The sequence below is a fragment of the Callithrix jacchus genome, chromosome 22 (genome assembly GCF_049354715.1).
Source record: "Callithrix jacchus isolate 240 chromosome 22, calJac240_pri, whole genome shotgun sequence".
NCBI lineage: Eukaryota > Metazoa > Chordata > Mammalia > Primates > Cebidae > Callithrix > Callithrix jacchus.
The window spans coordinates 41040029-41057876 of record NC_133523.1 but is presented as its reverse complement, the minus strand read 5'-3'; the positions used below and the strand labels follow the sequence as shown (position 1 = coordinate 41057876).

Below are 17848 nucleotides of genomic sequence, written 5' to 3'. Positions count from 1 at the left end.
CCCAGCCCTGATGATCATGCACCTGTCTTATGGACCAAGTTTCTTGTCAGTTGTATCTTTTTCCTACCAGGACAGTGCAGAAAAGGAGGTAGTCAAACAACCTGGCACAGACTGGGCATTTAAAATATTAGTGGCCTGGGTGGTGATCGTGTCCCTCTCAGCTTTATCCCTTCTAGGCTTAAGTGTTGAGAGTGATGTTGCTCTTAGCTTTACTTCGTGGAACCCCAGCCTGTACACCTCCAGTCTGTCCTGGGACTTCTCCCGCTCAGTCTGTCTATCTGTCTCTCCCTGCGTTTCTCTTGAGGTCTGGCCTTGGCCGGCTCCCAGTGTTCCCATCAGGGCGTCACCTCCCAGTGTCTGCACGGCTCCCTGGTGGTGGGAAGTTTGCCGTGTCACTGAGTAACAGCTTCTCCCTTGGGACAAAACCAGTTTCCCCAGTCTGGTGGCCCTTTCGGTGTGGGTGAGGCAGCCAGTGAGGGCTGTGCCCCACGCTTGGTTTCTGTGGGCCGCACCCTGGGTGGAAGGTGCCTCCCTTCTCAGGACTGCAGCCTGCGTCTTTGCCCCATGTCAAGTTTGCTCGTCTGTGAAGCAACACGAGGCACACATGGGTCAGGTCACCTCTCTGTGTTGTTGCCTTTGAAGGAGCAGAAAGTTTTGTGTCCCTCATTCTGTTTCGAGAGCTGCCCTTGACCTCTGCCGAGGGGTATCCATGGGGCATCCGTGGGGCTGGGCCACTTGGGTTTGAAATAGAACCTATCTATCCCCTTTGAATTGGGAATGAGAGTTCACAGAAAAAGCCCCTCTTGAGGAGTTCCTTGATGTTTTGAGGTTGGAGGCAGACAAAGGGAGAGACATGAGTGAAAGGACAGTGGAGGCTCCCGGGAGGAGTCTGCCTGAAGTGTGCACCGGAACCTGCAGGCATGCGCCCTAATGCACTGGCTCCTGCCTGACAGCTGCGGGCCTTTGCGCCCAGATCAGCTCCCTTTGTGGCTAGCCTTTTGGGGCCTGGCCTCATGACGTTTTCTCCTCACATCACCTCTCTTTGTGTCCTAGTTAATTGAGATGGAAGGAGTTGGATGCTCTCATGCAAGCCTTTTTGTGGTCATTCATGGGGAACTTGGGAAGCTTTTTAAAATTTTTCAAAAAAAATTGTGTTTTTCCTTTACCAGCTCCTGTACTTGTGAGCACTGTGTCTGTGGGTTTGGCTCAAAAACTGGATTCTTTTTCTATCTGCCCCCTCCTGAACCCATCCCCTCCCCCTACCTCAGCCCATAGATATTTACATATGCAGGATGTCCACTGGGCAGGGTCTGTCATGTTTAAAATCCTTGGGGTTGGGGTGACCTGGGGGAGTGGGAAGAATATAGGATGGGGAGCCAGAAGGGGTTCCTGGTACCTGGAGGCAAGTCAGAGGAGGTAGAGAAACCCAGACCAGTGTCATTATGAGGCCCGCCTGGGACCCATCCCCGTCCTCCAGCTGCTCAGTGTCTGCCTGCCTCCAGCCCAGAGGTGTGGGACTGACAAGGGTGGGTCAGACTTGGTGACCTGGGACTCAGAGCCTGTTTCCAGCGGTTCTCATGGGGCTTTTGTAATAAAGTACTTTACGGGTTCTCGGGCTGCAGCCCAGGCCTGCCTGCCTGCCGGTGGGCCCAGGTAGCACCTGTTTCAGGACCACAGCCCTCTGCACAGTGCACAGCCACCACCCTCAGCCTCAGGTGGCACTGACGCCTAGCTCACGGGTGCAGGGCCCAGCAGGGGATCCTGGGCCTGGTGAGGTGGGGATGTGGGTCTGTGCTTCCTGGGAGAGGCACTTATGTAGTCAAGCCAGGTGCAGAATTGCTTCAGGTGCTTCCAGTAGAACTGTGTGGGTTTCTGGACTGTGGGGCTTCCTGGAAGTTCTGCAGCATGAAGCGTTGTGAATCCCCAAGAGGGGCTTTTCCCACTTCCCTGACTGCAGCACCTCGTTGGTTTCTTCTGAGAACACTAGTCCTATTTGGAAATCTGGCGTAGATGTGTCCCGATGTTGGTGGTAATGCCCTTAAACTCCTACCCCTCCCCCAGCCAAGTTAGACTGGAGCAAGCATAGTTTTTCTGGGGCAGGATAAGGGATGGAACAAGAGGCCATGGCCCCCACATCCTCCCAGGGTCTCCTCGCTCACAGCAGCCAGGCCCTCGGTTCCTGTCAGCCTTGGCCAGCCCAGAGCCCTGGGAGGTCTCTCAGACCCTGTGTTCATGGTGGCTTTGGGATTGCTTTGTAGGGAAGATGGAGAGTTGGAGGAAGGCGAGTTGGAAGATGATGGGGCAGAGGAGACCCAGGATACCTCCGGAGGGCCCGAGAGGAGCCGGAAAGAAAAGGGGGAGAAGCATCACAGTGATTCGGACGAGGAGAAGTCTCACAGAAGACTGAAGCGGAAACGGAAGAAGGAGCGGGAGAAGGAGAAAAGAAGGTCGAAGAAGAGGAGGAAGTCCAAACACAAAGTAGGTCCGGGATTTACCAGGGCCACCAATGCCTGGCATGGGGCCTGGCTGACAGCCCCAGGGGCTGAGCTTCTGCTGTCCTCCCCAGAGGGCACTCTTAATGCCTTTGCTTATCTCAAACCGGATAAAGACCTTTTTTAAAAGAGTTGGTAGCTTATGCTCCATTGCCACTGAGTGCCCCAGGTGAGGTGTTTGGGGTGAAGCCCAGAGCCCTGCGGCACATGCCAGCATAGCTTGTCCCGAGGCTGACTACGCCCGAGTGGCCTGCCTGCAGCAGGGTCGCTGAGTCTACTTCCCCTGTCGTTACAGCGCCACGCTTCTTCTAGCGATGACTTCTCTGACTTCTCAGATGACTCGGATTTCAGCCCCAGTGAGAAAGGGCACCGCAAGTACAGAGAGTACAGCCCCCCGTATGCGCCGGTGAGTGACGGGTGCGCTCTGCTGAGCTCTGGGGCTGGGAGGACTCAAACTGCTTGTGTTTCTTGAGCGCTTGGCAGTGTTCTGGGCATTTTATGTGGATTTCAGTCCTGGGCCATTAGGTATTGGTTTAATCCCTGTTTTATTAGTGAGAAAACTGAGACTTCGTTTCAACAAGGCAGCGTGGGCAACAAAGCGAGACCCCTGTTTCCACAAAAAATTTAAAACAATTAGCCAGCTGTGCCTGTAGTCCCAGCTATTCAAGAGACAGAGGTGAGAAGATCCCTTGAGCCCAGAAGTTCAAGGTTGTAGTGAGCTGTGATTGGCTACAGCACTCTAGCCTGAGTGACAGAGTGAGACGTTGTCTCAAAAGGAAAAGGAAATTTCAACAAGCTTGCACTGCTCTGAAGTAGAGAAGCTGAGATTTGAACCCAGGCCCTAGCTGACCTCCATCATGCTCTTGGGTCTCCTCTGTGCGGCCTTGGCAAGGCTCTATGTCTCAGAGAAAGATGCTGACTGGTCCACGTCATGCCTGGCTTGTGTTCAGAAATGACCATTTGTGGGAAATCGTTGAGAGAATGAAACGTTCTCCCGTGGTCCATAGGCAGAGGTTAATACTCGCCCATTGTCGCTCTCGTTTTAAGCAGTAATTTAAACTGTTTGTTCAGTTCGTATACCATTTCTTCCCCCAGAAAATCCCATAAAAGAAAAGAAAATCATCTTAATATTACTTTACCCAGTACACTGTGGCACGTGGGTCTCCAGGTTTGGATTAGAAATGATTTACTTATTTATTGAGATGGTATCCTGCTCTGTTACCCAGGCTGCAGTGCAGTGGTACAATCTCAGCTCACTGCAACCTCCATATCGTGGGTTCAAGCGATTCTTCCATCTCAGCCTCCCGAGTAGCTGGGACCACAGACACGTGCCGCCATGCCTGGCTATTTTTTTGTATTTTTGGTAGAGACGGGGTGTCACCATGTTGGCCAGGATGGTCTTGATCTCCTGACCTTGTGATCTGCCCGCCTTCGCCTCCCAAATTGCTGGGATAACAGGTGTGAGCCATGCACCTAGTTAAAGTTAGTAGGTCTTTAAAGCTGTCCCAGGTATCCCATGACTCAACAACATTCATCACAACAGATGATTCATTGTCCAATACTGTAGTTGAGATTGATCTACTGGTGTAGCTTTGGACTTGAAACCTGAAGGATGCAGGAAATGGAGGGAACATCACATGCTGTTTTTGAACTAGAGCTGGAGGCATTTTAAAGATCTGTTAAAGTACTTGTATGTGTGTCTGTATCTTGCTGTATTTTGCATTGTCCTATTTTTCTATAATATGGATTTTTAAAATTAATAGACTTTATTGTTTATTTATTTATTGAGATGGAATCTCACTCTGTTTTTCAGGCTGGAGTGTGATCTCAGCTCACTGTAGCCTTGAGCTCCCTGGGCTCAGGTGATCCTCCTGCCTCAGCCTCCTAAGTAGCTAGAACCGTGTGTGTATGCCACCACACCAAGGCTGATTTTTGTATTTTTGATAGAGATAGGGTTTCACCATGTTGGCCAGGCTCCTAGGCTCAAGTGATCTGCCTACCTCGGCCTCCCAAAGTGCTGGGATTACAGGCGGGAGCCATCGCGCCCGGAGATACATTGTTATTCCTTAGAGTTGTGTAGTTCTTTAGATTTTTCCCAGTGCACATTTTATTGTTATATATTCACCTTTACCTCATTGTCTGGATGTACCAGTTTATTATCCGTTCACCTGTTGAAGGATGTCCTAGTTGATTCCATTTTTATGAATGTCTTTAACTTCTTCTAGTACCACTTGGCATTACCACACTTTGGAAAGCATCATTTGAGAGGGCTGTCTCGCCTGGCTGCCAAGCAGGCCATTAACTGAATTCCAGGGCCCTAGCAACATTGTGACTGAGCAGCCCCCACCTGCTTCCCAGGCCCCTCTCCATGTGCTTGCTCTGCATCCCTAGGAAATGCTCCCTTCTCCTCCCTCTCGTTCCTCAGGGACTCGGAGTCTGTGGTTCTGTTTTGTTTCAAGCTCTGGCCCTTTATGAAGAACAGAAACACTTGGGCCCACTGCTTCCCCCACTCCCTGGAATGAAAAACCAGTCCCCAGAGGGGCTGGGGACCAGCACTGCAACCCAGGGACAGTAGCCCCACCCAGACAGACATGTCAGTTTAGGGAATGGTGGGGATCTTGGTAGTCTGCACCTATAGCTGTGGGATCCGGCTCACCTCCTCTCCCGTCTCTGGGACATAGTCCCATCAGCAGTATCCCCCATCGCACGCCACGCCCCTGCCCAAGAAGGCGTACTCCAAGTTGGACAGCAAGGGCTATGGCATGTATGAGGACTACGAGAACGAGCAGTACGGGGAATACGAGGGTGACGAGGAGGAGGACATGGGCAAGGAGGACTACGACGACTTCACTAAAGAGCTGAACCAATACCGGCGTGCCAAGGAGGGCAGCAGCCGAGGCCGAGGTGAGCCTCACCCTGGCAGTTTCTTTTGGGGAATCAGAGCCACTGGGGCTGACCCAGGCGACCTGGCCTCACAGAGCCTCAAGTCTGGTCACTTCAAGTTGGGATAAGTATATGAAGAAGGGCCAGGACCTACACAGGCATGGCACAGAGGACCGGAGAGATCACCCACCGAGCTGCGGTTGGGGAGGTACCAGGCTGGTGTGAGGCAGGGAGAAGGCTAACGTGCCTGAAGGGTCACATCCTGGTTAGCTGCTGGGAAGAGGGTACAGTTTCTCTCTCACTGGGGCCAGGGTCACTGACAGCTGGCTGCCCCACCCTCAGCAGTGCTCCCACATTCTCCCAGCCCCATCACCTGACAAGGTGTGACCGCAGTCCTTGCCACTGCCACACCTCTGAACCTTGAACCTGCGTCCTTTGGGAGGTAAAGGAGGGTTGAGTACCAGAGACATAGTAACCCTGACTGGCCTCTTAGAACTGTCTCAGCTGGTGCAGTGGCTCATGCCTGTAATCCTAGCACTTTGGGAGGCTGAGGCAGGCAGTTCACCTAAGGTCAGGTGTTCAAGACCAGCCTGGCCAACAATAACAAGAACCGTTGAACCATCTCCTGCCAGAAAGACCATCCAGCCTGAGAGTGGCTTCTGGAATCTTCAGCGCAGGGGTTCTCAGGTTTGTGAGCCCTGCCTGAGGTCCAGATTCTTGTTTGAATACCTGCTCATTCATTCATTCTTCTAGCAGTCTTTCTTGGACAACTTCCTGGGGCAGCCCTTGTGCTTTGGGGAGATCCTAGACCAGTGCTGTCCAGTAGAAATAGAATGTAAGCCACCATGTCGTTTACATTTTCTGGTGGCCACATTTAAAAAGTGAAAAGGACACTGGATAGTCCTAGCTACTTGGGAGGTAGAGGTGGGAGAATCACTTGAGCCCGGGAGTTGGAGGCCAGCCTGGGCAATACAATGAGGCCTCCGTCACTCTTTGTTTATTGGGAGACAGAGTCTTGCTCTTTCACCCATTTTGCAGTGCAGTGACGTGATTTAGGCTCACTGCAACCTCCACTCTCTGCCTCACAGGTTCAAGCGGTTCTCATGCCTCACTCCTGCAAGTAGCTGGGATTACAGGCATGTACCACCACGTCCCGCTTATTTATTATTTTTTCTTTTTTTTTGAGATATAGTCTCATTATGTCACTCAGGATGGAGTGCTGTGGCACCATGTTGGCCCTCTGTAACCTCTACACCGCAGGTTCAAGTGATTCTCATGCCTTAGCCTCCCCGTGCCACCACGCCTGGCTTTTTTATTTTTAGTAGAGTTGGGCTTTCACTATGTTGCCTAGTCTGGTCTTAAACTCCTGAGTTAAGGCAATCCGCCTGCCTCAGCTTCCCAAAGTGCTGGGATTATAGGTGTGAGCCACTGTGCCTGGCCTAATTTTTTGTATTTCTAGTCAAGATGGGGTTTTGCTCTGTTGGCCAGGCTGGTCTTGAACTCCTGTCCTCAAGTGATCTGCCCAACTGTGCCTCCCAAGGTGCTGAGATTATAGGATTGAGCCACTGCACTTGGCCACTCTTTTTTTTTTTAAGTGAGGGAAAAAGTGAAACCAACTAAACTAATATTGATAATCTATTTTCAGCCTAATACATTTTAAGTCTTATTTAACATGAGATATTTTATATTCTTTCTCACTTGCTCTTTTTGTTTTTTTTTTTGGTGAGACAGGATCTCCCTCTATTGCCCAAGCTAGAGTGGTGCAATCTCAACTCACTGCAACCTCTACCTCTGGGTTCAAGCAGTTATCCTCTACCTCCGGGTTCAAGCAGTTATCCCACCTGAGCCTCCTGAGTAGCTGGGATTACAGGCGCATGCCACCATGCCCTGCTAATTTTTGTATTTTTAGTAGAAATGGGGTTTCACCATGCTGGCCAGGCTGGTCTCGAGCTCCTGACCTCAGATGATCCGCCCACCTCAGCCTCTCAAAGTGCTGGGATTCCAGGCGTGAGCCTCTACACCTGGCCCCCCATTTAAAAAAAAAAAAAAAAAACTGAGTCTTTGGAGTCCCGTGTATGTTTTGGACTCTTGTCTAAATTACAAGTCCAAACTACAGGGCCAGTCTTGTCAGACTTCAAGGCTAGCATCTTGTAGTTTGGACCTGCCACATTAGGTGCTTATTAGCCTGTGGGCTGATGTTTGTCATATTGGACAGTGCAGCTCTAAGTGGACAAGTCCCTGTGAGGAAGGGGAGTGAGGACTGGAGCAGCTATGTGTCCAGCGTGCTGAAGGGCCCCCGTTGAGAGAACCAGGGGTCCAGTAGCCTGCCAGGGGCATCTGGGAAGGCTTCTTGGAAGAGGAGGAGGCTGAAGTGATTGACTTCGGGAGCAAAAAGTTGGTTGTCTTCTTTCTTGCTGGTGGCATCTGCTCCCACTGGAGGCTCACTGTCTGAATCTCCATGCAGGCAGCCGAGGCCGGGGCCGGGGCTACAGGGGCCGAGGAAGCCGTGGAGGATCACGAGGCCGTGGCATGGGCAGAGGCAGCCGAGGCAGGGGCAGAGGCGTGGGAGGAGACCACCCAGAGGACGAAGAGGATTTCTACGAGGAAGAGATGGACGTAAGCTTTCCTCTGGTCCTGGGGATGTCAGGGTGAGGCTGGTGGGTTCTCTGGGCCATGAGTAGTGCTGATAGAGGCTGTGAGGCTAAGGTAGGAAGACACATGGCCCTTCTGAAGGAAAGAAAGCCTCAGAGGGCAGATGTATGTGTTTAAAATGTTTATCATTTTGGAATAGATAAAACCTTCATGTGGTTTAAAGCAAAAAACATTGACCAGGTGTGGTAGCTCATGCCTGTAATCCTAGTACTTTGGGAGGCCAAGGCTGGCGGATCACAAGGTCAGGAGATCGAGACCATCCTGGCTAACATAGTAAAACTCCTTCTCTACTAAAAACACAAAAAATTAGCCAGGCGTGGTGGCACACGCCTGTAATCCCAGCTACTTGGGAGGCTGAGGCAGGAGAATCACTTTCACCTGGGAGGCGGAGGTTACAGTAAGCCGAGATTGTGCCCACTGCACTCCAGCCTGGGCAACAGAGCAAGACTCAGTCTCAAAAAAAAAAAAAAAGGGGCTGGGCGTGGTGGCTCACGCCTATAATCCCAGCACTTTGGGAGGCCGAGGCGGGTGGATCACTTGAGGTTGGGAGTTTGAGACCAGCCTGACCAACATGAAGAAACCCTGTCTCTAAAAACAGAAGAAAAAAAAAAGGCCAGGTGCGGTGGCTCACACCTGTAATCCCAACACTTTGGGAGGCTGAGGCGGGTGGATCACAAGGTCAGGAGTTCAAGACCAGCCTGGCCAATATTGTGAAACCCTGTCTCAAGAAAGAAAAAGAAAAGGTATCACAAGATGTACTGTGAAAAACATCCCGTCACTAGAGCCAAGTTTCCTGAAAGTCCTCTAGAGACATTTTTTACCTGGCCAGCCAGGCACATGGCCATTTATACCTGCCCCCATCCATGCCCCCATCCAGGAGGAGGAGTAGCGGGTGCACTGCACCTGCCAACCTGGTCCTACCAACAGGCCTTCCACACCAGTCCACAGCCGCTGCCCACTCCCTCTTGGAGCCACACAGGGATGTGTTATGTAGGGAGCAGCTGTGCTGGGTTTATTGGGTCAGGTTTTCAGAGTGAAGACTGCAGGGGGAAGGATTGGGACCACCTGCTGTCAGGTTGTGTGGTGGCAGGTTCCTGTGTGAGTCCCCTGGGTGGTCACTGTCCTTCAGAAAGGGGCAGTGTGTAGGTGGGGACGTGGTTCCCTATCTAACGCTGTCCTGCCCTCCTCTGCGGATTCCAGTATGGAGAGAGTGAGGAGCCAATGGGAGATGATGACTATGATGAGTACTCCAAGGAACTAAACCAGTACCGCCGCTCTAAGGATGGCCGTGGCCGAGGTAGGCAGGGTCCTGGAGGGGACACGTTGGGCGGGGCAGGGATTCCAGCAGCTGCTAGAATTGAGTCGGGGCAGGGGCGGGGGGTCAGGTTGTACATCATCTTCCCTCCACAGGGCTAAGCCGAGGCCGTGGCAGGGGCTCCCGAGGTCGAGGGAAAGGGATGGGCCGGGGCCGAGGCCGAGGTGGCAGCCGAGGAGGGATGAACAAGGGCGGAATGAATGATGATGAAGACTTCTATGACGATGACATGGGCGTGAGTTGACTCCACTCTGATCTGATGTTTGGGCCAAGGTCCCTTCTTAGTTTTTTTTCCCTTTAATGAGTCCTTTTGTAAAGCTGATCCTGTCCCCTTGCTGCCATCAGCCACCTCCCAAAGGTCTGGCCAGCGTTAACCAGCATAACCAGCGATGACTAGTGTTATCCTGGACAGATGCATGCTGCTGAGACCCTCTGTGTTTCAAACCATGTCATTAGCACCTGCACCCTGTAGCCATACCGAACACATCTCTGAGGTTCAGAAGGTTCTAGATGAAGGATCCTGTTAGGCCTGGAGGGTTTTGCAAGGAGGCCCATGCCGGCACCTCTAGGTGTGTTGACATGTTCCTCCACAGCTGTGTGGAACTTGAGGCTTCAGTGGCTAACAGCTCCAGGCGCTAGAGCTTTTCCTAGCTAGGCACCAACACCCCAAACCGTGGGGCTCAAATGCGCACACAGCCTCAGTGTTAGATGCAGCCTGCCCATCGATGCTCTTATGAGCTCTTAAGGGATTCCTCATCCCCCTCTCCCATGCTTCTCATTAACCCCGATCCCATCTCCACCCTTCCCTTTCACCCCCCTTCACATCCACTGTCTGCTGCAGGACGGTGGTGGTGGAAGCTACCGGAGTCGTGACCATGACAAGCCCCACCAGCAGTCAGACAAGAAAGGCAAAGTCATCTGCAAGTACTTCGTGGAAGGGCGCTGCACCTGGGTAAGGAGCCCTGAAAGCTCCTGGGTGCCTCTAGGAGGCCAGCAGCTCCCAGAGGACATGGGGCTTCCAGAATGTTCTGCAGCTGTGGTAGGGTGGGTGGGAGTGACTGTGTGGTCCTTGTCCTTGTGGACACTTTGCTGGTGCTGAGAGCTGCCTGGGGGCCTGAAAGACTCTGGTTACTTTTCAGAATGAGGAGGACCCACAACAAGATGAGTGGTTTTGGTTTTAAGGGAATTTTTTGGCCAAAATTTTCAACCATATAGCCTGAAATGTAATAATGAAGGTTGATGTGAATGCAGAGATGCCGCTTGTCCTAGTTAAGTTACTGAGCTTCAGGATTTCGGAGGGAATGATTAAAGCATCCAGATAGAAGGGGGAAGAAGATGAGATTAACTTTGGACTTCACAGCAGAGTTCAGTGTCAGAAGACAGACCAGAGTTCTGAAGGAAACAAGTGTAATAACCCAGAGTTAGTTCAGCCACCAGCTTCTTATCCCAGCATTAAGGCAGCAACAGGCACCAGCGGATGTACTCTAAGGACACACTGCACCCCTGCAACTGTCTTGGGAAGAAACAGGTGCCTCAAACAAATAATGTTGTGTATAAAATAGGTTTTTTTTCCTTAGAGATCGAGTCTCACTCTGTTGCCCAGGCTGGAGTGCAGTGGCGTGAACTCAGCTCACTGCAACTTGTGCCTCTTGGGATCAAAGTTCTCATGCCTCAACCTCCCAAGTAGCTGGGACTATAGACTCACGCCACCACACCTGGCTGATATTTGTATTTTTAGTGGAGACAGGGCTTCGCCATGTTGGCCAGGCTGGTCTCAAACTCCTGACTCCAGGTGATCCACCTGCGTTGGCCTCCCGAAGTACTGGGATTACGGGTTTGAGCCACTGTGCCTGGCCAGTATTTCTTATTCAGTTACAATTCATATTCCTTTAAGAAACATAAAATACATATAGGCAAAAATAAATGACTACACTGTGGGCAACATAATGAGACCCCCATCTTTTAAAAAAAAATTGAAAAAGCCCAGTTTGGTGGCGTCTGCTTATAGTCCCAGCGTCTAAGGAGTCTGAGGCAGGAGGATCTCTTGAGCCTGGGAGATCAAGGCAGCAATGATCTGTGATTGCGCCACTGCACTTCAGCCTGGGTGGCAGAGTGAGAACCTGTGTGAGAAAAAAGAAAGGCTGGGCGCAGTGGCTCACGCTTGTAATCCCTGCACTTTGGGAGGCCAAGACGGGTGGATCACCTGAAGTAAGGAGTTCGAGACCATTCTGGCCAACATTGTGAAACCTCATCTCTACTAAAAATACAAAAATTAGCTGGGTTTGCTGGCGGGCGCCTGTAATCTCAGCTACTTGGGAAGCTGAGGCAGGAGAATCACTTGAACCTGGGAAGCAGAGGTTGCAGTGAGCCACAATCATGCCATTGTATTCCAGCCTGGGTGACCAGAGCAAAACTGTCTCAAAAAAAAAAGAGAGAGAGAGAATAGGCATTTCTAAGAGTTAGGGGGATGGATCAGCTCTGTCTTCAGTTCACAGTGCTGGTGAGTGATTCCTGAGGACCAAATGATGAGGGGTGGAAAACACAATTCTGGATTTCACCCACGTGTTGTGTTGTTGATTGTGTTCAGCTGGAAATAAAGGAAACCTTAACTCTATTGGCTTCAACATATAGATATTTGTTTCTCAGAACCAGGACTCCAGAGCTGGGTGGGCTGTACCTGACAGTGCAGTGGTCAGGGGCACCCTGGGGATCTAGGTTCCTTCCTGCTTGCTATTCTGCCATCTTTAAACCTGTGGCTTTTGGCTGGGCATGGTGGCTCAAACCTGTAATCCCAGTACTTTGGGAGGCTGAGGCTTGCAGATCACTTGAGGTCAGGAGTTCGAGACTAGCCTGACTAACATGGAGAAACCCTGTCACTACTAAAAATACAGAATTAGCTGGGTGTGGTGGCTCATGCCTGTAGTCCCACTTACTCGGGAGACTGAGGCAGGAGAATCGCTTGAACCCAGGAGGCGGAGGTTACAGTGAGCCAAGATCACACCATTCCATTCCAGCCTGGGCAATGAGAGTAAAACTTCATCTCAAAAAAAAAAAAAATGTGGCTTTTGTCCTCATGGTTACATGATGGCTGCTGTGCCTCATGGCATCACATCCAGGTGCTAGGAGGAAGAGAAATGGGCAAAAGGATTTTCTTTAAATTCAGGAAGTGACCAGTCTTGGTGGCTCATGCCTATAATCCCAGCACTTTGGGAGGCCAGGGTGGGAAGATCACTTGAACCCAGGAGTTTCAGACCACCTTGGGCAGCATAGTGAGATGCTGTCTGAACAAAAAATTTCAAAACATACTAGCTGGCTTGGTGGTGTGGGCCTGTAGTCCTAGCTGTGGGAGGATCACCTGAGCCCATGTGGCGAGGCTGCAGTGAGCCGTGATTGTGCCGCTGTGCTCCAGCCCGGGCAACAGAGTGAGACCCTGTGGGCAACAGCCTCTGGCACCTGTGCTTCCTAGACCTGTCTTCCTTTCCCAGGGGGAATTTGTTTCTTTCCCTGGCCGCTCCATGCACCAGCAGTGACAGCATTTCTTCGCAGTGCAGATAGAAGTAAGCGAGAGCTCCCCACATCACCGCCTTACGTTTTCATTGCTTCTCTTCTAGGGAGACCACTGTAATTTTAGCCATGACATTGAACTCCCAAAGAAGCGAGAACTGTGCAAGTTTTACATCACTGGATTTTGCGCCAGAGCCGAGAACTGCCCCTATATGCACGATATCCTTTGGTGCCAGCGTCTGGCCTGAACGAGGTGCAGAACTTCTCTGTTCCTTGATGGTAGTAACAGCTGACCTTCCTTTGCTGTGCTTTCTCTCTCTGTGCCAACAGCTTTCTGTGAGTCTCCATCTCATCTAACCCTCACGTCTGCCCTCAGAGGGCTCTGCCTTTCCTCTCCTTCCAGGGAGTAAATGGAGATGCACATGGTGCCTGTTTTGTCTTCTGAAGGCTCCCAAGACTAGCCCATACCATCACCCGAGATTCTTCCGGGGCTTTTATACCTTGGGCAAGTCGTTTAACTTCCTCGGTCTGATTGACAATCTGAGGACGAAGCCCCCAGCCAGTGTGATGGGGCAGGAAGTGGTCTGCAGTCTGGAGTGCCGGGGTCTCTCCATGGGTCTGCTGCCAACCCACTGAGCAGCCCTGAGCACCTACCCTCACCTCTCTGGGTTCAGTTTTCTCATCTCCAAAACAAAGGGAATTGGATTCTGCCTTCGGGAGGGTTCTGTGAGGTGAAGCATTTACCTTAATTTGCATGAACGCGATTTCCCGTGTAAGCTGTACCACACCACGGGGAACTGCATCAATGGTGACGACTGCATGTTTTCCCACGACCCTCTGACCGAAGAGACCAGGGAGCTCTTGGATAAGGTAAGGTCCGGGGGTCCCAGGGCTCACAGGAACTGGGACATGTGCACCCAGGCCTCAGTGCTGTAGCCTGCCTGTCCAGCCTCTGTAGTGCCCAGCTGAGTTTATTGGAGTTGGGCCATTCTAAGGAGGACATGGGGACTGTGTTCTCTTCTGCAGGTAGTTAAGGTGAGCACGTGTCTTGTGTTAGGCCAGGACAGGCTGCTGCTGTTTCCCCAGGGAAAAGGCCAAATGAAAGGAATACTGCCTGATGTACTTCCAAGCATGGATTGTGATCTCTTAGCCGTCATTTAGAGAGAGCCCACAGTATACAAATATATACAAATCACCTGTAACCCCAGCACTTTGGGAGGCTGAAGTGGGAGGATCGCGTGAGCTCAAGAGTTTGAGACCAGCCTAGGTATGTAGTGAGACCTGAGACCTTGTTTCTGCTAAAAATTTAAAAAATTGGATGGGCTGGGCACAGTGGCTCACACCTGTAATCCCAGCATTTTGGGAGGCTGAGGCTGGCAGATCACCTGAGGCCAAGTTTTCAGGACCAGCCTAGCCAACATGGCAAAACCCCATCACTACTAGAAGTATAAAAATTACCCAGGCGTGGTGGCACATGCTTGTAGTCACAACTACTCAGGAGGCAGAGGGTGCAGTGAGCTGAGATTGCACTCCTGCACTCCATCCAGCCTGTGCAACAGAATGAGACTCTGTCTCAAAAAAAAATGCAGGCCGGGTGCAGTGGCTCACACCTGTGATCCCAACACTTTGGGGGGCCGACGTGGACAGTTCATGCGGTTAAGAAATCGAGACGATCCCGGCCAACATGGTGAAACCTCATCTCTACTAAAATACAAAAATTAGCAGGTCATGGTGGCACATGCCTGTAGTCCCAGGTACTCGGGAGGCTGAGGCAGGAGAATCGCTTGAACCAAGGAGGCGGAAATTGCCATTGAGCCAAGATTGCACCACTGCACTACAGTCTGGGCAACACAGTGAGATACTCTGTCTCCAAAAAAAAAAAAAAATTGGCCGCTGGGCGCCGTGGCTTACACCTGTAATCCCAACACTTTGGGAGACTGAGGCAGGCGGATCACAAGGTCAAGTGATTGAGTTCATCCTGGCCAACATGATGAAACTGCGTCTCTACTAAAATATAAAAATCAGCTGGGCATGGTGGCGCACGCCTGTAGTCCCAGCTACTCGGGAAGCCGAGGCAGGAGAATTGTTTGAACCCAGGAGGCGGAGGTTGCAGTGAGCCGAGATTGTGCCACTGCACTCCAGCCTGGTGCCTGGCAACAGAGCGAGATTCCGTCTCAAAAAAAAAAAAAAAAAATGGCCAAGTGTGGTGGTGGATGCCTGCAGTCCCAGCTGCTTGGGAGGCTGAGGTGGGAGGATCTCTTGAGTCTAGGAGATCCAGGCCACAGTGAGCCATGATCATTCCACTGCACTCCAGCCTGGGTCATGGAGCAAGACCCTATCTCAAAAAAGACACAAAAAAACCAAAGATATACAAAGAAGAGGCAAGGGTTGTATTTTGGTGGAAAAGTCAAACATTTCTGTGCAACTCTCAGGGCCCCCCATTATGCATTAGAGAAAGTAGAGAGAAGCTAGGGATCTCTAAAGAGGGGGCTCCCTCCGGGGAGGTGTCAGGGCTTCCCCACTAGATGGGTGACATTTGAAACTCATCCTGGCATTCGTTGTCCTCCCTGAGGAGTCTGGCTGAGGACTTTGGGTTAGGGTTAAATACCCAAATTCCAGTCCTAGGTTTCCCATTTCATCTGGGGATGAGCGGGTGCAGGAACCAGTGTCTTTTATAATGAAGCTTTCCTGCCTGCCTTCTAGTTCACGGAAGGTTCTAGGAGATTGGCTGTGTTTTGAGAATGGAAAGGATCAAGGCATCAGCACATCTGCCAGCTTCCAGAGTCCATCCGTCAATGACTGTCTTGTTAATGGTTGTGAGGGGTGCAGGGAAAGCCCGGTGCAAGCAGACATAGGAGAACTCCAATCCCTATTGGCAGGGCGTCTGTAGGAAAAGGCCAGTCCCTCTGGGGAGCCTGCTGCCCTGGGGATTTTTTGTTTGTTTTGTTTTGTTTTTTGAGATGGAGTCTCACTCTCTCACCCAGGCTGGAGTGCAGTGGTGCAATCTCGGCTCACTGCAACCTCTGCCTCCCAGGTTCAGGTGATTATCCTGCCTAACCTTCCCGAGTAGCTGGGACTACAGGCACCCGCCACCAAGCCCAGCTCATTTTTGTATTTTAGTAGAAAAGGAGTTTCACCATGTTGGCCAGGATCGTCTCGATTTCTTAACCGCATGATCTGTCTGCCTCAGCCTCCCAAAGTGCTGGGATTACAGGCGTGAGCCACCGCACCGGGTCTGCCCTAGGGTTTTGTAATCAGTATGTGCCTGGAGTCTGAGCTGTTTGATTCGGGAAGCAATGGTCAGAGTGACCTGACTTTTGAGAGTACTCAACAATCTCTGACTGAGGACTGCCCCCTGCTGGAGGCTCCACGTTTGTGCTCCAGGACAGTGCTGCCTGTAGGAGCACCAGAGTTACTTCATTCATTTAAAAATTTCCAGTAGCCACATTTAAAAAAAAAAAAACGTAAAAAGAAACAGGTGAGGTCGGGCGCGGTGGCTCACGCCTGTAATCCCAGCACTTTGGGAGGCCGAGGCAGGTGGATCACGAGGTCAAGAGATCGAGACCATCCTGGTCAACAAGGTGAAACCCCATCTCTACTGAAAATACAAAAAATTAGCTGGGCATGGTGGCACGCGCCTGTAATCCCAGCTACTCAGGAGGCTGAGGCAGGAGAATTTGCCTGAACCCAGGAGGCGGAGGTTGCGAGCCAAGATCGCGCCATTGCACTCCAGCCTGGGTAACAAGAGTGAAACTCTGTCTCAAAAAAAAAAAAAGAAAGAAAGAAACAGATGAAATTAAATTTTTTTTTTTGAGACGGAGTTTCGCTCTTGTTACCCAGGCTGGAGTGCAATGGTGTGATCTCAGTTCACTGCAATTTCCACCTCCCAGGTTCAAGTGATTCTCCTATCTCAGCCTCTTGAGTAGTTGGGATTACAGGTGCCTGCCACCATGCCCAGCTGATTTTTGTATTTTTAGTAGAGATGGGTTTTCACCATGTGTGTAGTTTCAATGGCTAGAAAAAAATTTTTTTTTAAAGTGCCATTGAGATTACATTTGATCTCCGTCGGCTTCATAGGCACTTCCTATGCCGACGGAGATCAAATATAATCGTACTTTCGAGCTCATTAAAAGTAAATTCTATGTCAAGAAATGTTTTCTGAAATCACAACTTTTGATGTTTGCCAAAGTTAGAGGATTGTAGGTTTCTGCTTGGGAATAAGCACAGAGACCTCGTCCCTGAAAATTCATATCTTCTAAATATCTGAGTGCTTTAAGCAGCTCTTGGCATTATAGCTATAAGTGTTGTTTTTTTTTTTTTTGAGACGGAGTTTCGCTCTTGTTACCCAGGCTGGAGTACAATGGCGCCATCTCGGCTCACTGCAGCCTCCGCCTCCTGGGTTCAGGCAGTTCTGCCTCAGCCTCCTGAGTAGCTGGGATTACAGGCACGCACCACCATGCCCAGCTAATTTTTTTGTATTTTTAGTAGAGACGGGGTTTCACCATGTTGACCAGGATGGTCTCGATCTCTTGACCTCATGATTCAGCCTCCGAAAGTGCTGGGATTACAGGTGTGAGCCACCGTGCCCAGCCCATCTTTTTTTCTTGATCCACTTTACAGTGAAGTGGGTATGTCATACCTTTATCTTCAGTACCTCAGTTACACACAGGTTTCATTTAGTCAGGTTTCTTAAGCACAGTTTATTTCCAGTAAAATTCTCCCTATTTAGTATATAGTTCTATGGGTGTTTTTTTTTTTTTATTTTTTTTATTGTTGTTTTTGAGACAGTCTCACTCTGTCGCCCAGGCTGGAGTGCAGTGGCGCAGTCTGGGCTTATCGCAACCTCAGCTCACTGCAGCCTTCACCTTCCGGGTTCAAGCGATTCCCATGCCTCAGCCTCCCAGGTAGCTGGGATTATAGACACACACCACCACACCTGGCTAATTTTGTACTTTTAGTAGAGACAGGGTTTTTCCATGTTGGTCAGCTCGAACTCCTGACC

General features: G+C 50.8%; 1 protein-coding gene across 10 annotated transcripts in view; it reads left to right on the top strand.

The window, feature by feature from the left end:
* ZC3H4 (zinc finger CCCH-type containing 4) overlaps positions 1-17848 on the top strand; it is a 46176-nt gene that overhangs the window by 16736 nt on the left and 11592 nt on the right. For all 10 annotated transcript variants that reach the window (XM_035286344.3, XM_078360217.1, XM_078360216.1 and 7 more), the window contains 9 exons: positions 2259-2478; positions 2788-2898; positions 5174-5396; positions 7840-7991; positions 9228-9324; positions 9438-9577; positions 10184-10294; positions 12954-13065; positions 13607-13716. In XM_035286344.3, the coding sequence (XP_035142235.3) occupies positions 2259-2478; positions 2788-2898; positions 5174-5396; positions 7840-7991; positions 9228-9324; positions 9438-9577; positions 10184-10294; positions 12954-13065; positions 13607-13716 (1276 nt within the window). The remainder of the gene's footprint in view (positions 1-2258; positions 2479-2787; positions 2899-5173; positions 5397-7839; positions 7992-9227; positions 9325-9437; positions 9578-10183; positions 10295-12953; positions 13066-13606; positions 13717-17848) is intronic.